This window comes from Amphichorda felina, assembly GCF_050947745.1.
Source record: "Amphichorda felina strain 45539 chromosome Unknown scaffold_2, whole genome shotgun sequence".
Taxonomy (NCBI): Eukaryota; Fungi; Ascomycota; class Sordariomycetes; order Hypocreales; family Bionectriaceae; genus Amphichorda; species Amphichorda felina.
Window position 1 is genome coordinate 44,260 of NW_028145048.1, and position 21,476 is coordinate 65,735.

Genomic DNA, 21,476 nt, shown 5'->3' on the forward strand with positions numbered 1-21,476 from the left:
AATACTGGAGGTCTAGGGTAAGCCTCATGTTTGGATGAACCTGGGTGCCAAGAGTATGTATATAAGAGCGGCAGCACGATTCGGCCACAAAGTTTGGTACTACATAGAATCCATTAGTATAATAAATCGAAAGAATTACGGAGCCAGCGTCTTGCCAATATCCGAGCTGGAAGGAAAACAAGTTTAGCTGATGCTAGCGGCCTCAATTCAATTCAGCAGCAGGTTACCATGACGTAGCGGATTCAACCTCCAATAGCCGTCTATAGCCTTGGTTGTTTTGAAGCATATGCGCCACTATCATACAATTCTTCGCGGAGTTGTCTGTTCTGATCTAGCGGATGCATCGATAAGAGTCATTTGGGGCATGTGCAGCTCAGTGGCGTCGGGGGTTGATGCCTTCTCGCAAAGATCCTACAGGTGTAGTCATCCAGATTGTCAACATTGGGAAAGTCCATATATCTACATGGCGGAAGTCGGGGCGAGATAGACCGGGCCAAGTTTCTGTGCTGCCGAGCTCCGCCCATCTGGAGGTGAACAATGAGGAGAGAGCAAGCCACGATGATCTGTCAAAGGAAACGTGCATGAGGACGGACGCGCCCAGACTTGGAGGACGGTAATTCGGCAATGGAGGAGCACCCAGGAAGGAAGCCCATGATGCCCAATGCAAGGTTTCCCTGGAAGTCTCATTGAGAGCTGCTGTCAATGGATGGCTCTTCCCGAATGCGACAGTTTGATTTCAAAGCTTTTAGGTATTATTTCCGCTTGAAAGGCTCTTGAATCGACGAAACAATTGGACCTGGCACCCGAAACGAGCCAAGACGAGCCCCGTCAGCACTGGCCCCGTTCTCGGCAGTCCGGATAAGGAGATGTTGGGGCAACGAGGACTTGGACCAGCTAGCCCTAGGTATGTACCTACTGCATATCGTATGCATATGCGCCGAATGCAATTAGAATACCGGCGAGAGAAAGCAGAAGGTTGGCCTGCCTTCTTCGATAAGAGAGACCAGCTGTATCAGTAATAGTAATTGTATTATCGCGGCGCGAGACGGTAATGGAGCACGGCCCCGGCACTCCAACTCGTGCCACGAAGCGCCCCCGCAGCAGACCCCTCGCTCGTATGAATGACTGCCGCCAGCTGGCGGTTCTCCCTCCCCCCCCGCTCGCTAGCTCCCTTTACATGGTAGTACAGCCACTTGCGCTCACGGGAGGCCGGGATGGAGCTCCCGATCCGGCAGTTGGGGGTACGGTGGATGCTGGATGTGGATACGGAGAGGCCGGGGTCGGTCAGACTGTCAGGCATTGTTGACTCAGGACTGGCCCGTCTTCACGAGACCGAGCAAGAGGAGCAAGAGGAGCAAGAGGAGAAGCCAGCAAGGGGCCAGCAGCACACCCGCATGCACACTCGAACGAGGTCAGCGGCCTCCGCTCCCGCCCTCCTGCCACCTTCTGGTTGAGCGGGTTTCGTTTCAGCCTCACTATAGGTCGCCGAGCTCACAGCCTGAACGAGTCACGGCAGTTAATAATACTAAAATGGCGGGGGGCGGCTATGCGCGCGGGCTGGGACTTTTTGTCCTTGCTTTCCCATGTTGTGCAATGCGCATCGCGCTTCATGTAGCTAGCCTGTGGGAATTACCTGTGTATTCGCGATCGTCAGACCCCGATGCCGATCCGCCTCCCTCCGGAGCTCGAGCTGTATTCTCGTTTGGGCAGGCCGTGCCGCCATCGCTCACTCATGGAGCAAGTGAGAGACGCGTCTCCGCTAAAGAAACTCAGCGTATTAGTGCGCGCAGCGCAACGGCGCCAATGTGGCCCTGTCCCAACACGAGGGGAAAAAGGGGTCTTGTGGTGTCTCGCTTCGTGCCGAATGGAACGAGCCGGCTCAGCGCTCATACACGCACTAACTAATAGTCTAATACTGCGACACAGACCACCCTCTGCCACATGAGGCGTGGGGCTGGCGACTGATGATCTGTGAATGATATGGCAGAGGCGCGAGATTTACGAGGTCCGAGGCGGCTGCGCGACAGCGCGAGGCACCAAGCACGATGATGTAGGCCGCGCCGTGGCGCTCGACTGGGCATGGCACAATTACGTCGATGAGGACCAGACAAGCTTTGCCAACGCGGGCGGCATATGGCAAAAGTTCTTGGAAGAAGCTCGTCTGGGAGAATTGGGGGGCGGTGGCGTATCGCCCAGTATGCAGAGGCAGCATAGCCGTCTTGGCGGTTTGGCGAGGTGCGACGAGTCGCCTGGTCAACAACAGCAACAGCACTTCGGGCCGCAGTGCGAGGATAAGGGAAATGGGCATGTTGCGCTCCAAGTGGCATTGCAATGGGTGGTGGTTGCATCGCGTCGCAGCTGGCACGGCGTCCAATGGCCCATGAATCCATGAATGGCCCATCAAATGATCATGCTATCACCGGTCTGTGCCGCGCCTGATCCGGGTTCTGTTGTGAGATGCCTTTTTGGAGAGGAGAGCTGCATAAACATGAAGCCCAAGCCCTGGATCTGGTCCAACTTCCAAGACCAAGGGCGCCGGTTTGCCGTCGGACCAATTCAATCACGCAAGCATTCACCGGTGACTGTTCTCTCCGCATTGGCCTTCCGTACACCATATTACCCAATGAACGGCGGCTGGTGCAAGCCAGTTACCGCCTCAATACTACTACGAATAATACTACATGCCTAGTATTACATAGCACAAAGCTCTCGAAAACGATTCGACGTGATGGATGAAGAAGGAGTTCAGCACCGGAGCACCGGAGCTTACAGCGGGCCGTGTGTCCCAAAACGTCCAAGATCGTCCCCGTTCCTCGGTCCTGTTTTCCCACCGCAGCTTGGGCGTTTCTTGGCCCAGCTTGGCCTCCGACGAGGCGGTAGAAGATTCCACAGAATCAGACCATAGAGCCAGAATGCCATTGAAACGACTGAAGCGCCGGTGATGGCGCCATGGCTGGGCAAACTGGGGTACACAGGGAGTTGCTGGCATTGCGCTGCTGCGCCTGTTGGTGTAGATAGACGAGAGATCTGGCGCTTGTCCCGTTGGGGTAGGTATCAACAAAAGATCGACAGTCACGCACCCGGTCTTTTTGCCCTGACTGCCGTATCAGGGAGTTCAGGGGTTGTTGACGGCCTGCACAGCTGCCTTTCGCGGGATGGGTGGTCGATGTGAGTGGCAGGCCAGGGCGGTGCCTTGGCTGGGCTGTCCTGGGCTGCCCCGGGCTGCCCCCGTGGACAAGGGGGGTGAAGCCTCATGCAGGTCATGGCGACAGCGTCTCTCCAAGGTCTCCATCTTGACTCGAGCACACGACCTCGGAACGAGCCTGAGCAGCGCCGTGTGGTAGTCCACCTCGATGGAGATACTATTCACCCATTCACATGCGGTTACATCGGGCCCGCGGGGGCTGTTGGTGTGCTTCACAATCTAGGTACCGTCTGATGGTCCTCGAGAGCTACATGGACTCTATCTCGCCGGTCAACGTCTGGTCTCACGACATTTGATGGAAGATAAATAGACGCCGTCTCCCCCCCAAGTCTCATCTTTTCCCTCTGCATCCCATCCTCAATCATCCATCCATCCAATCCAACTCAGAATCTTCACTTCAGACAACACCGCCATCATGCGTGCTGCCACTCTTCTCGCTCTCGTCCCCATGGCGCTGGCCGCCCCCTCGACCGTCAAGCGCGACTCTCCTGCTCCCGTCCTGACTCCCCGCAACGCCAAGGTCCTTGAGGGCAAGTACATTGTCAAGTTCTCCAAGGACACCGTCAGCGCCACCGTCAACTCGGCCATCAACGCCATCAAGGCCAAGGCCGACTACACCTACTCCAAGGGCTTCAGCGGCTTCGCTGCCAGCCTGTCCGCCACCGAGCTCGAGGCTCTCCAGAACAACCCCTCGGTCGACTACATCGAGCAGGATGCCGTTGTCACCATCCAGGAGACCCAGACTGGCGCCCCCTGGGGTCTTGCCCGTATCTCCTCTGCTTCTCCCGGAGGCACCACCTACACCTACGATGCCAACCCCGGTGCCGGCACCTGCGCCTACATCATCGACACTGGCATTGACACCACCCACTCTGTACGTTGACCCTGGCCCTTATCTCTCTCCAGTGCGGCGCCCAGTTGCTAACCCATTCAACCACAGGAGTTCGGCTCCCGCGCTTCTTGGGGCGGCAACTTTGTCGATGATGACGATACCGATGGCCATGGCCACGGCACCCACGTTTCCGGTACCGTCGGTGGCACCACCTACGGTATTGCCAAGGAGACCAGCCTGATCGCTGTCAAGGTCCTCGACTCCAGCGGCTCTGGCTCCAAGTAAGCAGCCTCGCCAGATGACAACCCCACCAAGAATCTACGATGCTAACCATGCTACCCACAGCTCCGGTGTCATTGCCGGTATGGAGTTCGTCGTTGACGACATCAGCTCTGCCGACTGCCCCAACGGTGCCGTCGCCAACATGTCCCTGGGTGGTGGCTACTCCGCCGCTGTCAACGAGGCCGCCGATGCCATCGTCTCTGCCGGTGTCTTCCTTGCTGTCGCCGCCGGTAACGACGGTGCCGATGCCTCCGGCTACTCGCCCGCCTCGGCCGAGACCGCCTGCACCACCGGTGCCACCGACTCTGACGACGTCCTCGCCTACTTCTCCAACTTCGGCAGCATCGTCGATGTCCTCGCCCCCGGTGTCGATGTCCTCTCTGCCGCTCCCGGCGGCGGCTCTGCCACCATGTCCGGTACCTCCATGGCCTCCCCCCATGTTGCCGGTCTCGGTGCCTACCTCCTGGGCAACGGTGCCAGCGCCTCCGGCCTTTGCGCCACCATCGCCTCCTCCGCCCTCGAGGACCTCATCACCGACGTCCCCAGCGACACCGCCAACCTGCTCATCAACAACGGCAACCAGTAAATTGGTCGTCTGACCCCCCTCCCGATGATGCACGGCTGATGTTGGACGAATGGATGGATTGGTTGATTGATTCATGGATGGCATGATGAGAGATGATTTGAGGGCACGAACCACCCCCTCGACCCTCGCGCACGGATGGGACCTCCAACGCGATGGGGAATCTGGTTTTTCGTTTGACGACTCCTTCTTGTAACGAATTATCATATTTGCATATAACACACCGTTAAACCTTAATTGTGCACTCGCTCTGCTTGACAGTGATTTTAAAGCTGCTCCAAAGGCGTCTACGGACACCCACTAATACCACTCACCACCATAATCCATTACCATCAGAAACGTAAACCCATCATAACTATAAACCACATCTCAGACAAACGGGGCAAACGGATGGGCCGGGCCATGCGGGGGCGTCAGATGCTAAATCAGAATGCATGGGCATGGCGAAACAAAGACCCTAGCCTAGCCGCGGCTCAATTGAAGCAGAGATCTTCGCTCACGCGGTGGCCCACCGGCCATGCCACCGAACAACAGTCTCAGACACAGACGACCGGCGATATTATCATACTACTCGTACTACTACTCCGTACTGCATGACCCAACTCCAACTCCAGATTCCCATCATGCCAGCCACCGACGCCACGCCGGTATTATCAGGTCTGACAGGCAGCATGTGGCGCACCCATCACGCCGTCCCTCGTGTCTTACCAAGCTACAACCCTTACGAGTACACACCCCTGGTGGTGCTGGCGCCGGCAGACAACGGAGGCCAAGCCAAGCCAAGCCGCTTTGCCGCAAGCCCCCCTGGCGCCATGGCGAACATGGGAATCATGGGATTGCCAGTCCGCACCCGTGTTTTGCCACATATTATCAACGAACTGTGCCATTCCCAGTGCTACGTGCCCTCTGGCCGGCAAGATAATATGGGTAACACCAAACAGCAGCGCGCTTTTGTTGCCGCCCGGCCGTCCTCGCAACTGGCAACTGGGTCACGCCCCAAGCCGTCATGCACGCGTTATCGGCGCATCGGCCAAATAAGGACGTGCGGAGCGTCGCGATATGAAGTGTACTTAGATTCCCGAGGGGTCACCCGCTCCGGGCAATGATTCTCGCTCACAGATACGAGCCGACAAGAGTGTGAGGCCGGGGGGCATGACAGCGGCAGGAAAGACGAGTGTCAGAAACGGGCCTCGCTGTGATAAGGCATGAATGACAAGAAGCAGTTGGGGACACGGCTGGCTGGATCAAGGAATCCCGGTCACCTCGGCCTTTCAAGGTTCCGAGCTGTTGACGACTTGGCGTTGCGCACCAAAACGCCCACCGCGCGTTCAATTCAAACGCTCCAACGATGACGTTTCGAATCATACACATCAAACGACCAACGCAAATTAATACCTCTTCGAACCCGATACTCAATGCATATTCGCAGGCAGCATTTTATGCTTACGAGCAGAGTACTATAAATGACTCGAGGCGGGGAAAGCTCCCGCGGCTTGTGCATTCCCCCTCCCGCCAGCCAGTGATCCTGGCTGGAGACAAGAGCAATCCAAAGCCAATACAACAGCCTCGCTGCATCTTCCCGACATTCCCTCAGGTACCAAATTCAAACGGCTATGAAAGATTAGGCCTGAATTTCTATGGACGCGTCTCGTTGAGACCCAAAAAAAAAGAGCAAACTTTCTCCTCCCATCGATGCCTCCTTCTCCCGGTTTCCTATCACGATTCCTCACCGCGTGCACTTGCGAATCGACACATAGATTCTTGGTTCTACAAAAAAAAAAAAAAAAAAAAAAAAGTTTGTCACGGCTAACACTGAAACCAAGATCAATGTGCGCATCACCGAGCCCTTCGTATGCCTGCGTCGTATCGTCTAGGCGCAGGTAAAGGCGATGGAAAGCAAAGGAAGGTGAGCATGGCCATAAGGAAAGTATATGACGTGCACCTGCCTTACCTCCAAGCCGTATTTGGCTGCCACTTACCGCTGGGAACTTGCGATTGGGGACAATTTGCGTATGTCGTCGCTCCATCGTCGAGGGCGCGGTTTAGAGACCGCCCATCTTCTCTCCATGTTTCGATTTGCAGGTTCTAGCGCTGCCATCTCCGACGACAAGACATGATTAGGTCACGACGGCCAAATTCACATACTCATTTGCAGCTCTTATTCTAGCAAAGCCAAGTTATCACTTTAGATTCAGATCGCCTAGGCTCCTTTTTTTTTTCCTGCATCAGAAATACCTAACCATACACAATACACAATCTTTCAACCAACCTCCCATTCCCATCGTCCCAGGCATCACAAAAATGAGGCCAGAGGAGTCGGAAACACCCTACTTTGATGAGGCCTTTTACTCCAGCCCGATGGCCCGGCTCAAGTACGAGGCACCCGCCAACGATGCAGCCATCAAGGAAGCGTATCGCCTAGTATGCACCACGCACCTGGACGCCCTAACCACCCAAGATCGACAGCAGATATCCAAGGCCGTCAGTATTCTGGATCGCACAGTCCTCCAAATCTCCCGGAAATTAGAGCCCGAGTGGGTTACAATCCTCCTCACACACAGGATGCTCAACCCGGACGTCAGCTTCCCATGGTGGTCAACGGTTGAGCCATACACAACACGGGCTGGGACTGGAAATACTCTTGAAACAAATCTACCAATCGCTGAAGGAATCAGTGCCAATATCACTGACGGATCTAGGGCTGGGGAGCCAGTGGGCTCTCTTAGCAGCTCTCCCCTAGATCGGGATCCTGTCACACGGTATGACCCAAGCTGCTACCTCGTCTTTGATAGCAAGCTAACATTTGCCAGAGCTCCGATGAAAACAAAAACCTCGGATGCGGAACAGCTGGACCTGCCATGCTGCCAGAGAGCCGATGAAAGCGAAACCCCAGACAAAGAACAGCTAGCGCTGCCGAATTGCCAGAGAGCCGGTTAGAAACAAAAGCCTAGACGCAGGACAGCTAGCATGGACGTGTTAGAGGCCATGCTGAGAGGCAAAATTCGAAACGCGATGCAACCTCTGGATGGGTGATGTGAGCCGGGTATACCATGTGTGAGACTGGGCGAGGATAGTTGCGTATAGCGGGCTCCGGTAATGGTTGTTAAGATGGCTCTATAAAAAAGGTAGACACAAGCTACGTTTCACGATCAGGAAGCGTTACGGGGCGAATGATTAATGGGAATATCTTTCCGTGAGTTTACTACGATTGCGTGAAGACTGTTCGATGCTGAAAGTTTGAATTTCAGCCTTTCGCCAGGCCCGTACAGCCAAGACTCGGCTAGGCTCCCAGATTGTCAGTCAAATGAATGGAGCGCTGATGTGGCCACCAAAGGGGACGAAAGGTGCTGCCTACGAGTATAGCCGCTTGCAGAGGGCCTATTTGAATGCCTACTTAGCCACCTCACCGCTTTTCTACTCGATTTCTCAACTCATCACTCCCAAGCGCAGCTTCAGCTAAGATTTTTGTGAGCCCCTCAGCCACGCTCCAGCGCGACTCAAGTCGCTCATGATACAAACCGAAAATGGCATCAGACGCAGGCAAACACCAGGACGCGATCCTTCGCGTGTGCTCATACTATCGACACGACTTTGCCATCACCCTCATCCGGACGCGTCCCCATGAAATGGAAGTGGTCCAGGCATCCCTCCAGGCAGCCTTCAAGACTTTGCCAGCTTCGGAACCCAGCATCTTGGATCGTCTCCCCCTAGAAATAGCGGGCATGGTCCTCCACAATCTCGATATCCTTTCTTACTTCCGGTTCCGCCAAGTCAACCATCAAGCTCGCATTCTGTCGACACAACTACGGGAATACGAACTCGTCGCAAAGCATGGCCTGGAAGGCCTGCGAAGCCTCCTACGGACCAACCTCGCTCATGCTTTCACCATCGTCGACCTATACCAGGCCCTCATCAGCCCCATTTGCAATTTCTGCAGGGCGTTTGGAACTTTTCTCTTTCTCCCAACCGTGCAGCGCTGCTGTTTTGACTGCATTGGTGAAGCACCGGACCTTCGAGTCTTGTCCCCAACCGTGGTTGAGAAGAAGGCAGACGTAGTAGACACAGACCAATTACACCGACTACTGGGACCAAAACTACGCACCGTGCCCGGCCTCTATAACATAGAGGAATCGCCACACGAAATCAAACGACCACAATATCTAGTCACCAAAAAGAAGGCTATGGAAGCATTGACGTCGCTCGGCGTTCTCTATCTAGATGTAAAATTCGACTGGAGAGGCCGACCTGACTCGGTTGATCACCAGCCCATGGCAATAACAGCATTTCCGTGGTATAACCTGGGTGGTTCCAGTGCTGAACACGGCATCAACTGCAAGGGATGTCAAGTTCGTTATGAGACTAGGGAGGTAGGTCGGCGGGATCTGGATCGGGTGTATTCAACAACGGGCTTCATGGAGCACTTTACACATTGCACAGAAGCGCAAAAGATATGGGCTGACAGCCTTGATGGGACGATGCCTGTTGAGGATACCGAGTTCGTACTCCACGGTGGCTACAGTCATATTCCCATGGTGGGCTCTGATGGGATGGCCCTGTGATACGACACGGAATCTGACAGCAATTGCTGATCATAACACCAGACACCCCCAGAATAATTTACAGCTCTCCCTCTCCAGGCGACACCAGTCTGGTTGGGTCGTCTAGACCCTCAAACAAATCAACACCCCACCTCTTCCCAGGGTCATTCATGCGCAGCTTCTTGTCATGCTCAGCCACCTTCATCATATCCTCCTCCGCAAAAGCCACATCCAACGCCCCCAAGTTTTCATCGATGTATTTGTCATGCACGCTCTTTGGTATGACCACCGTGCCCCGGTGCAGACCCCAGGCGAGCACCGTCTGCGCGACCGTCGCGTTCTTGGTCTCGGCCATCATCTTCCAGAACGGGTCGTCGAGGATCACAGGGATGTCCGAGTTGTAGTGCGGATTCGTATTGGCCAGTGGGGAGTAGGCAATGACCTTGATTCCCCTGCGGAGGTGCCAGTCGACAAAGTCCTGCTGCTGGAGGTACGGATGAGTCTCGAACTCGTGCGCGTAGGGGCAGATTTCGCATGCTCCCAGTATGGTGTCGATGTCGGCGGGGGCAAAGTTGGACATGCCAATGTATCGCGTCTTATTATCCCGCACGAGATCCTCCAGGGCCCTCCAGGTATCGACAAGACTCGTTTCTTTGTCGAGGCGCTCTGAGCCCGGGAGGAATGCCACCGGCCAGTGGATGAGATAGAGATCGAGATAATCCACCCCAAGGTCGGAAATGGACTTTTCAATGGCTTTGCGAGCATTATCTGGGCGGTGGTCGGCGTTCCACAGCTTGCTCGTGACCCAAATATCGTCGCGTTTGACTTTGGATGATTTAAGGCCCTTGCCGACCTTGTCTTCATTTTCTGGCGATGGTTAGTATTAAGATATGGCCGGAACATAGGAACTCACTGTAAATCAACGCGGCGTCGATATGCTTGTACCCCCCATCGAGGGCATGCTGCACGGCGTGCGAGACCTGCGCCCAATGCGCGTCAATAAATTGAAGGAGAAGGGCACGATCCCAAGGCTTACCTTGTCTCTCTCAGAGAGCCATGTCCCCAATCCGAAAGCAGGTATATCTGTCTTAGATCTCACTACTCCTCGTTCATGGCTCTCGGCAGACGCCGGTTGGAGAATCTGACCAACGGCTAGAATGGTGGTGATGATCAGCGTCTTGGAGAACATTGTCGACTTGGTTGGCCGATCCGCAGTTGACTGAGAAAAATTGACCCGACAGGATTGAGTTTCATATAGAACGGATGCCCACTGTCTTATACAGTTCGCATCAGCGTGAGCAGTGATGATGGATGATTGTTGTCATGTTTCAAAGCTGGCTGACGTCATGCGATCGCCCACTGCAACTCAAGATGCCCAACTTACATCAAATGCTGAAGACCTAAAGACAATATCAATAGAAGTATTCTGGAATTTATGAAAGTAAAAATGTGAACTTACACGCGTTCAGGTTTAATAACCCCCACCCAAGGAACTGGGTAAAATCCCGTGAGGCCGGGGGTCCGGAAGTCCGGGACGGAGCCGAACATGGTGGTGGGGAAGATTCTCCACATAAGACTCCGGCGAGTCGGGGACTTGAACCTGGGCATGCAGCATGCAGCATGCATGTCCTTGTCTTATCGCCAACGTTGTTGTCTCAATCACTGCATAATGGAGCAAGGAACAAAGCCGCTCTCATCAATCATATTTCATTGGATTTCCTCTCGTACTTTCTCATGCTTCGTGAAAGCCCCCCAAGCAGCCCCCCATCCCTGAGCTCATATCTCCCAGGAGGTTCCTCCTCCACCCACCAACCCATCGCAGAGTCCTATCGTGTTTCCTCGATGTGGTAGATAGCATTTAGCCGGAGGGGTTGCCGTTGAAGGCGAGCAGGTTGACGGTGCCGCTGGGGACGCCGCTGATGATGCCCGAGGTGGCCAGGGTGCGGAGGCGAGTGCACAGGGCGGTGGCGCCGGGGAAGCCCTCGAGACCGGCAATGTAGGCGGCGAGACCGACGATGTGGGGGGTGGCCATGGAGGTACCGGACATGGTGCCCTGGGAACAACTGCTGTCAGAACAAGAACATGGCTCACCAAGGAGGAACGTCTACTTACAGTGCCGCCACCGGGGATAGTGGAGGTGATGCTGCTGCCGGGGGCAAAGATGTCGACGAGGCTGCCGTAGTTGGAGAAGGAAGAGCGGGCATCAGCAGAGGTGGTGGCGCCAACGGTGCAGGCAGTGGGGGCCGAGGCGGGCGAGTAGTTGGCAGCGTCGGAGTTGTCGTTGCCAGCGGCGACACCGAGGAAGATGCCGCTGCTCACGAGAGAGGCAGCAGCCGAGTTGAGCGCGGCAGAGTAGCCACCGCCCAGGGACATGTTGACGACGACGCCGTTGGGGCAGCTGCGGCTGGCCGAGTCGGTGACGACAAAGTCCATGCCGCTGATGATGCCAGAGTAGGTGCCAGAGCCGGCCGAGTTGAGGACCTTGACGGCGTAGAGCTTGGTCTTCTTGGCGACACCGTACTTGGTTCCGCCGATGGTGCCGGCGCAGTGGGTTCCGTGGCCGTTGCCATCAGTGTTGCTGCTGTCGACAAAGTTGCCAGCCCAGGCGGCACGGCCACCAAAGTCCTGGGACATGTGTCAGTACTTGCGCTGTGTTGTAAACTGGTGGGCCTGTCTGGTCACATACCGAGTGGGTGGTGTCAATACCCGTGTCAAGGACGTAAGCGCAAGTGCCAGAGCCGGCGCTGTCGTCGTAGGTGTAGGTGGTGCTGCCGTCACGGTCGGAGAGACGGCCGAGACCCCACGAGGGAGCGTTGGGCTGGGTGACATAGGTGCTAATGGTAGCAATGGCATCCTGCTCAATGTACTCGACCTGTGAAGCTGTCAGTCCCGTCCTGTCCTGTCCCGTCCTGGGAAATACACCATCACCCGCTACTCACATCAGGGTGGTTACGGAGGGCCTGGAGGGTATCCGCGTCGAGCTTGGCAGAGAAACCGCGGAACAGGTTCTTGAAGACCTTCTCAGGGGCGTCGGAGAGGATCTTCACGACATCGTCAACGGCAGACATGGCGCTGACATCGTAGAACTTGACAATGTACTTGTCGGCGACAAGTTCGGTGGCATCACCGCGGGGGATGAGGAGAGGGGCAGGCTCGGAGCGCTTGGTGGCCGGGGCACCGAGCACCACCGGAAGGAGGGCGAGGAGGACGTTCAGACGCATGTTGACTTGGCTTTAGGAGAAGGCTGATGAGGAGATTGTCTTGGGAACTGGAGGGCTGTGGTTGTCTGGGAGGATTTGATCTATGGATGGAGGGTTGAAGTGGTCTTATTTATGCTCATCTGTCGATATCCCCGCCGCGTCGTTGTCGAAGCCTTCGACAATCACGACTTCATGATAATAGTTGACATATCTTTACCCGCCATCACCACCTTCCCAAGGTGGCAGTTAAGCAGTAACGTGGCGCTCGCCGAGCATCTCGCGCGGTATCTCGAGCCTGGGCAACGCCAGCGAACGACCAAGCAGTGGTTGGAGGGCCGACATGAAAGCACCGGGACCTGATTCTAGGCCCCGGGCCCGCGCCGTGGGGGAACGGGCAGGCCTCGGGAGTTGCACTAAGTCGGTCTCGTGGAGGATATCGGGGATAGATTGGGCCAAACATTGGCTGCCAGTAGTCCCATGATGGGGCAACAGGCGTACCTCGTCATGTCTTGTCACCTAGTCCAAAGACGCCACCGGACACAGGCGGCAGACCTTGCTCATTACCTCAACTACTATTTACTAGTACTGTAGTCACTACTCAGTTGGGGAATGGTGAGGTAGTTACATGAGATACACGTACCAAGCCTACTCGAGTGCTCATAATGCATCCGAGGCGCAGTGCTGAGATTCGGCAAGACTGGCTAGGATAATGCGGATGCCGGGGTTGGCAATGGCTTCAAGCCATGTCCAAGGCACTGCTTGGCGACGCAGGACATTACCTCCTGCGTGACGGTGGGCTTGGGCTGGCAAATGGATACTACTACTTGGCACCAGTTACATTTCACCAGATATAGGTACGCTGTCTCAGATAGGTGGCATGTGCGAATCAGGCCGTGAAATATGATTCCCAGGCGCAATTTACTCCCATCAGCATCGTTCTGTCAAAGATGCAGAATAATAACTCTAAGTATAAAGTTGTACAGGCATCGAAATCGTGCATGCCCCAGCAATAGGAGATTTTTGCGAGATCTAATATCAAGGAGGAAGAGATCAGCAAGGTCGGTCAAGGACGGAGGTACCTACGAACCCTGGAAGAAGCTCCCCTCCATCCAGCCCCTCTGCTGGGCACCCTAGACCGAGTATCGAGCCAGATGATCAGATTCGAAGGCAACGTCCCTGCGCCATGATGCAAAACCGCCCAACTGCCTGATGTGGCGGGTCGAATGCCGATCGTTCCAGACGCCTTCCCAAAATGGGATCTCAGCGCTATGGTGTTGAACGCAGGGTCTTGGCTGTGGTGCGGGGACACAGTCGGTTAAGCGTCAAGCCGCGCCTCGTCTTGCTCGCCGACAGAAATGAGTCGTTCGATGATAGATGGTGCATGGTATATTAGGCTCTCTCAAGTTCCCATGTTTGCATCAGTCTTATCATGCTTTGAAAGCATGCAGCATGCGAGTGTCCAGATGGGACTAGTTCTCTTGAAAGCCAAGCAGGCGTACTCATACACACGCCTTGCATGAAGCACGGGACGCGAAAGCGAGAAAAGTGGCCTACTACTAAAGGCCCCGGGAAATGCGGCAGTCGTCAGAGCCATCTGATCCTATTCCTCCCCCGCCACGGCATTCCCCGGCCCGCACCGTCTAGCTAGACTAGCATGGCGAGATGTGGCGTCCGGTAGTTCACCAAGGCCTACTAGTATGTAGCAACCCCAATGCGAGTCATCGACCGCGAGTAGGTAGATATACGACTAGTATACGGTCGTCCGCGAAGGAGAATTCCACGCTCGTGAGAGCCATGGATTGGTGCCTTTTAGTCGAACAGTCTAGAGGGCGGCCTCGGTACAGTCCGGATCAGCAAGGTCTCCCCTTACTCCTCAATCTCACCGAGCCCCCAGGCCCCCAAATCCCCGCCCATCCTTGGGGTTCGGCGCGCGACCCGGATCAGCGCTTGCATCCTAGGATTCCTATATCAGGGATGGCGGACAATGCACCTAATCCGTGCTATTGACACGCAAGTTGTCCAGCAACTCTACCTTCCCAGTCCACCTGTTGTCCACTTTGTTGTCGAGCCCCATCGCGGATACAACCACGCCGGATCAGTTCGGGCAGGTGGCGACCGACGACGCTGCAAGGAATCCCCATCGCGATAAGCTGCAGCCAGCATCTCATCTAGCACTCCTCAAAAGCAGCTCGTTCGGGTAGGTGAGAAGCCGCCAGCCGCCAGCCGCGTCTGAGGAAACTGCAGAGTCATCCCATGCGCAAACAATAATACAGGTATGCCAGGCCAACCAGGTGAATAGCATCGACTTGGGCTCGTAGAACTGGTCTGGGCAGAGTAACTTCTTCAAGAATTTCTGGCCGTAGGATCTGTCCCTCGAATACTACCATTCTACCCGCTTCTACCATTCTACCGCCCTTCACTTGAAGGCGCTTCCGCCTACTGCAAGGCCTCAACAGCCAACAGCGATAGCCGTGGCAGACACATGCACATGGCCACATAGCTCCGTATATGTAATACAATCGAGGAGCTTTTTGAGCTCCAGAAAAACCACGGCAGTTTTGTCACGGGGAGCAGTATTATGCGGTCGCTCGGACGAGCCCATGCGCCAGTTTCGCAATGGAGCTTCGCAGTCGGTCGCTGCGTAGGGTCGTCGTCGTCGGGTACAGTCACTGCAAGGAGGACATTATCGCGTAACCGCATTATCTGTAGTTGTGGTGTAGCGCGGATGTCGTCTAATATCCCCCGCCGTCACACTAACGAGTTGTTTGGCCGAAGGAGAGGGTGTGGTGTGCTATTCGTAACATTTCGAAGATGCAGCCAAAGTCTGAGAGGGACGGATCTATCGGCCGCGACGAGCCGTGTCGGGTCGGGCGCGGCTCGGAATAAGGGTGTTGCATATACGCGGGGCATTATTGAATCGATCGCGGACAATATTGAAGGTAGGAAAGACGGTTGGGGAGGAGAAATCTGGCCCAAGGTATGGTTTTGTGCTTTGTTGGCCCCGATCAAGGACACGTCAAAGGCTCGTGCACTGGTCTGGTGGAGAAGTTGCGGTGTGAAGTACCATGCAGTACCAAAAATAATGAGCAACTCTCTACCCCCCAGTTCAGGCAATTGCTGTCCCATTATTTCTGTTCATTTTGACTACCTCGTGGCGTTGGTGACAGCATGCCGATACTAGCCATTGGGAAGCGCAAGTGCAGTCTGTCAGAACCCATTGTTTAATCCACGTACTATCAACGATGATTCAAATAATTTGAGATCTCTTTAAGAAGAGTAGAGGCTGGGTTTAGAGTTTGTACTGCATCCCACTGTGCAAGTAGGTATTCTACCTCGTCAAACTTCAAAGCAACCAAGTAAATGAGTACTCTAACTTAGGTTCCACGAACAGTACTCGTGATTCATAAAACGTGCATAATAACAATAATTATCAAACAAATATCTTCTATGTTGTCTGAAAAATTCCATAGAAACCCAAACCATGAAAAGAAATCCATTCTCCTAGTGGTTCAGGGTAGATAGGCTGGCGATCGGAGTTGATCCGAATACTTCAACATTCCCAGGCCCTGGGTTAAAAAAAAAAGACATATATATAGCACAGTACATTAATAGAGTATTATACGACTCCCAAATCACTCAATTCCTACATACGCCCATCTAAAAGTTTATAAGACCTTCACGTTACTCAACGAGTTGTTCCTATGTAGGCGATGAATCCGGCCGGAGTTGCCCTCACCAGTTGGGTTGTCCTGCAACAACGGATCTTGACGATCCGCAGATTCGCAACGGCGACAAAAGGATAACATTCCGCGATGATCTCAAGACCTCAATTCCATGCGTTAATAGCTAGCGGCATCGCAGCGCCTGATATTGGTCTATTTTGTTCTTTCCATCCTGTTCTGTTTTATTGCCCATGCATGACCATTGGCCATTCATCAATCGGCGTTCAACCCCCCCAAATCGGCCCCGGCATTTCCGGAATCGCTCCTGAGCAGGGCCTGCATTGAGCTTCCCGCCCCGGCTTAGATGCCAAGCGCTCCCTTTTCCACTGAGCTTCAAGTCGTTGACCCCGTGGTAGCACGGCAATCAACTGCCGACCGGGACTGAGTGCCCACTGCGGTTCACGTGCTGTAACCAGAGGCTATCGCCGTACATCGCCATGCCCCCGACACTGGGCGGTCGCTGTGGCTGGTGGTGACCTCTGTTTGAGATCCGGAGCCCGCCCAGGTGACTTGTGAATGTCTTAGAACAGCCACAGGACCAGGCGTAGGTACATGCGGTTGCAGCCGGGCCTATAGCACAACCACGTGTAGCCAGCTTGTGATGGAAGTGTCGGTCGCGCTCAACCGGACATATCGCGAGATGGCAGAGGCAAACGGAGTAGCTGCCGGGTTGCCATCTCCGCATCGGACAGGTGAGCCGATCACCACTCCACCATGCCGCCGCGATAGGGGTCGTCTGCCATCCCTCGTCTTGTGCCTCCCTCCCTTGGCCACACTAGTTCAGGTACGTAATGTAAGTGGTAGGTAGTAATATAAGATGGCAAGAGAGCCCGTCGGGGGACGGGACCGAGCAACCCAGTCCATCATTCACATTCACTAGCATCCATCATGGTGTCCAAAGCCTTTGCTGCTGGGCAGGCTGCCCTGGTCTTTCTCGGCGCCGTTGGCTCCTCCAACGCAGTCTCAGGACCCTACGCGAACGTCACCGTACCTTACAGGAACATCACCGTCTCGCTCGCCGCCCCCGACCCCCCCAAGGCGCTGCCCATGAGGGCGACCGCGAACGACCGCCGATGGCAGCCCGCCATGGATTTCGATACGGACGGCTGCTACAACGTCCCCGCCATCGATGCCGAGGGCAACATTTCCCAGGGCCTCGAGCACAACTGGGTCAGTGCCTCGCAGGACTGCCACGATGCCTCGGACTTGGAGAACAACAACGTCTACTCGCGACAGCGCTGCAACAGCGGCTGGTGCGTGTATATCTACGATTATTACTTCGAGAAGGATGTGGCGGTTCAGAACTTTATCGATGTGGGCCACACCCACGACTGGGAGGTGAGTTGTGCCGCGAATACCTGCAAGTCGAGAGAACGACAAGACTGACGCATCGTCCATCACTAGCACATAGCCGTGTGGGTCAAGGACAACAAGGTCCAGTACGTCGGAGCCAGCCAGCATGGAAAATATGACATCCGCGCGGCGTCCAAGGTGCGATTCCTGGGCGAGCGGCCCAAGATGGTGTACCACAAGGACGGAGCTTCGACGCACTGCTTCCGGTTCGGCACCGAGAAGGACGAGGCCATCGAGAACCACACGGGCGAGTGGTTCCTGGGTGATCTCGTGTCGTACAACGGGTTCCCCAATGGCATCAGGGCCAAGCTCTACGCGCACGACTTTGGAAAGGCCAACATTGCGCTGGACGACTCCTTCCCGAGCCAGATTGAAAAGGCGAAGCCGGATGGCGTGGAGTTTGACGTGCATCTGGACGAGGGATCGCCAGGGACCCCGTAAGAAGATGAAAGACACGACGCCAAGGGAACGAATTGACGAAGAGACGGCCTAGATGGAACAGGGTACTCCGTAGTACTCTGTATATGGTTCAGGGGGGAGTGTCCGTACTGAGAATATTCGTACGCGTATGGGTACGACTTGATGACGTCGATTGTCTAAGCATAATTGTCGGATCTGTTCGCCCAAGTTGGGTATCTACTCGTATACGCGTACTGGACGGGCTGTACCCTGGCTGATGTCTGTCATACATGGGTAGCCGTACCAGACAATAGATATGTATTAGATTAGGCGGTGCGCCATTTTTGTTTGGGGTTGTTTTGAAGAAATAAAGGGTGGCCTTGTCTAGATACGCGTATAGTCTGGTGTGTTCGCTGTTCAAGATGGCGGTGCACGAGGGCAAGGCATGTTTGAGGCTTAAAATTTGGCGCGAGTCGAGACCTGAGAATGACAAGTGAGGACTGAAGGTGAAGCAGCGAAGATGAGATGACGAGATCCAATGATGAGGAACTCGATATGAGACGGCGGCCGGGCGGGCCGGGCAGGGGATGAAATTAGACGGGAGCAAGCGTGCCAGAAAGGGTCCAGAAGGGGGCCAGAGAGAATTTCCTGTCACGACTCAGGCACGGTCGGTAGGAGGTGGATTCGCATGGTGCGACTGGATTGGGGTATTGAATTTTCGACAGGACGCTGTTAGGGGGCCTTGCAATTCCCCCAAGGCCCCCTTTGCGTGCCGTTAACGCCATAACGGCCCCGGCGTAGCACTACGCGACAACGCCGCGCCCACTATCGCGAGCTACCGTGGGCTATCGTGGGCTATCGTGAGCCATGGCGAGCCCAACATATGAGACTCATTTCCAGAGGCAGCCCACGGTCTCGTGACCTGGTCCACCGCAAATTCCGCAAACCGTATCGGCTCCCTCCCGGGTCGCCAATGGGCCCCAGGTCCCTCCTCGATTCGTATCTGGGTCCTTGGGGGTCTCTCGCTAAATACGCGCTCCCTTGGCACGGGGCGTCAGCGGCGGCAGCCCATTCTCTCTGCCTCTGCCTCCGGCCCTCTGCCATCTTGCATTCTTCCCGCCTGTCGTCTCCACGCGCAGAACTTGAACGGCTGCTTTTGGTGTGTTCTGGCAACTGGTATGGATATCTCGAGAGAGGACGGCCACGGAACATGCTCCAATAGCAACGCGACAGACTCCGACGGCTCCGATGGGACTGGTAATCCGCCCATGTCAGACGACGATGGCCCCTTTGAACCCATGGACGACGACTTTCATCAGCGCAGCTGGGGAGCCCACCGCCCTGAGTACCGGTCGCGGGGATGGCGAGGTGAGTAAAGATGGAGCCATGAGCTGGTCTAGTCGTTATCCCGTCTGGTTGTCTCACACACATGGCGACAAATAGATTACTTCAGGAGTTCACTGCATGCCCCGTCCTGGCTGAGATCACTCTCCAAGCCTAGTCAACCAAACTATGTCAGTGTCGGCAGCGAGAATGCGAATGCCTCCTCGCCTGGAGGAGCTATGGGCTCGCTGCGAGAAATCATGTTCTCATCCAAGCTCAACGCCCTCATCGTCTTCGTCCCCATCGGCGTCGCCACCTACCTGACCAAATGTCCCCCGCCGTGGATATTCGGCACCAACGCCATGGCCATCATTCCTCTGTCGGCTCTGCTCACTGACGCTACCGAGAGGATCGCGGCCGATGCTGGCGATACCATCGGGGCTCTCCTCAACATCAGCCTGGGGAACCTGGTGGAACTAATCTTATTGTAAGCAAAGCTCCATGGCCCCTCCTCCCACTGGCACCCATCGCAATGCTGATACCTGGTCATAGCATGTGAGCACTATGGTCCCCTTGCGGTATACCTTGACCCTCTTGTGATACTAACCTGTCAGTGTGGCGCTGGCGAACGGCCATGTCCGTATCGTAGAGTCATCCATCCTTGGGTCCATTCTCGTCAACATCCTCCTTATCTTAGGCTCGGCACTCCTCGCCTGCAGTTTGATCGACACACAGACCGTATATGGCACTGCCGGGACCCAGATCCTGGGATGTTTGCTCTTCGTATCCGTGTTTGTTTTTCTGATGCCGGTATGATCCCAAGCCACTGCTGGCACTTGTGCATGACTGATTCAGACGTTAGACGGCCTTTCAATCCGCTTTCCACGACAAGGATAACACGGACGAAGCCACTTTGATGATGAGCCGCATCACGGCCTGCGTTGTGCTGGCCATCTACATGCTCTACATCTACCATGAGCTGAAAACACCACAACGCGTGACGGATGCGTCATCATTCATCACAGACGACTCCGAAGCCCAGCAGGCGCCGCCCTCTATGACCTCCCAGCAAGGCCCTATGCGTTCTCAGGCCATCAGCACACTGGTCATGCCTCAGCGGACCATCCGCTTTGCCGACGAGCAGGTACATGACGGCCACGCAGAATACCCCAAGCCCGAATTGAGGATCGAGATGGCCGATGTCCACGGACGCACTGGGCCCACCGTCACTGGCGATGTGCCCGAGGACCCTGGGATGGCAGGCCGAAGTGGCGCGGGCGCCCCGGCCTCCATCTACAGCACTAGGGGAAGATCCATCTCGCTGGAATCCGGCGCGGGACGGCCTAGCAGGGAATCGTCGATGGGATCCGATGGCATTAGGGCGCTGATGAGGTCTGCCCTGCCCACCCGTCGCGCGATGCGCACCAGCCTTGATGGCTTTGGCCCTGTTATTGTTGAGGCGCCCTCGAAAGGTGGCGTGAAGGTCAACCGGGCCATATCGATTCTGGTACTGATTGTTAGCTCTGGGCTCATGTCGATGAACGCTGAGTTCCTCGTATCCACGATCGACCAAATCACCCATGAGGGACATCTCTCGGAAGCCATGATCGGCCTAATTATTCTGCCCATCGTGGGTAACATGGCCGAGTACATTACCGTTGTTACCGTAGCCGTCAGGGAGAAGCTCGACCTGGCCATTGCCGTGTCGGTGGGATCGTCTATCCAGATTGCCCTGTGCGTTGCGCCACTCACGGTGCTGGCAGGATGGATCCTGGACCGGGATCTGTTGCTGACTTTCAACTTCTTCGAGATGGCGACGCTCGTGGGCACGGTCCTTCTCGTCAATATTATCATACTGAGCGAGAGCTCGGGCGGCTCGACGTCGAATGCCCTCCGCGGAGGGCTGGTGTGCGGATGCTACGCTATCATCGGGTGGGCACTACCAATGAAACACAAGCATTTACTAGATCATTGCTGACGACTATCTAGAATTGGAGCCTATCTTGCTCCTGAGTGATCGCCCTATTTGGGCCACCTAT

The 21,476-nt window shown here is 55.4% G+C and overlaps 5 protein-coding genes across 5 annotated transcripts; 3 read left to right on the forward strand and 2 right to left on the reverse strand.

The window, feature by feature from the left end:
• Positions 1–3,620: 3,620 nt before the first annotated feature.
• ACO1O0_001571 (S8 family peptidase) lies at positions 3,621–4,905 on the forward strand (the record flags this gene model as incomplete). Its single annotated transcript, XM_083191054.1, has 3 exons — positions 3,621–4,079; positions 4,146–4,318; positions 4,383–4,905. The coding sequence occupies 3 exons, from the start codon at positions 3,621–3,623 to the stop codon at positions 4,903–4,905; spliced, it is 1,155 nt and encodes a 384-aa protein (XP_083052268.1).
• Positions 4,906–9,519: 4,614 nt separating this feature from the next.
• Positions 9,520–10,988, reverse strand: ACO1O0_001572 (aldo/keto reductase; the record flags this gene model as incomplete). Its single annotated transcript, XM_083191055.1, has 5 exons — positions 9,520–10,307; positions 10,354–10,420; positions 10,477–10,659; positions 10,825–10,840; positions 10,900–10,988. The coding sequence occupies 5 exons, from the start codon at positions 10,986–10,988 to the stop codon at positions 9,520–9,522; spliced, it is 1,143 nt and encodes a 380-aa protein (XP_083052269.1).
• Positions 10,989–11,298: 310 nt separating this feature from the next.
• On the reverse strand, positions 11,299–12,661 carry ACO1O0_001573 (S8 family peptidase; the record flags this gene model as incomplete). The annotated part of the gene is made up of 4 exons (XM_083191056.1): positions 11,299–11,493; positions 11,553–12,065; positions 12,127–12,312; positions 12,380–12,661. The coding sequence occupies 4 exons, from the start codon at positions 12,659–12,661 to the stop codon at positions 11,299–11,301; spliced, it is 1,176 nt and encodes a 391-aa protein (XP_083052270.1).
• A 4,589-nt stretch (positions 12,662–17,250) lies between these two features.
• ACO1O0_001574 (NPP1 family protein) lies at positions 17,251–18,156 on the forward strand (the record flags this gene model as incomplete). The annotated part of the gene is made up of 2 exons (XM_083191057.1): positions 17,251–17,700; positions 17,767–18,156. 2 exons carry the CDS (start codon positions 17,251–17,253, stop codon positions 18,154–18,156), a joined length of 840 nt encoding a protein of 279 aa, XP_083052271.1.
• A 1,136-nt stretch (positions 18,157–19,292) lies between these two features.
• On the forward strand, positions 19,293–21,454 carry ACO1O0_001575 (uncharacterized protein; the record flags this gene model as incomplete). The annotated part of the gene is made up of 5 exons (XM_083191058.1): positions 19,293–19,482; positions 19,558–19,924; positions 20,052–20,247; positions 20,300–21,369; positions 21,427–21,454. 5 exons carry the CDS (start codon positions 19,293–19,295, stop codon positions 21,452–21,454), a joined length of 1,851 nt encoding a protein of 616 aa, XP_083052272.1.
• Positions 21,455–21,476: the final 22 nt, after the last annotated feature.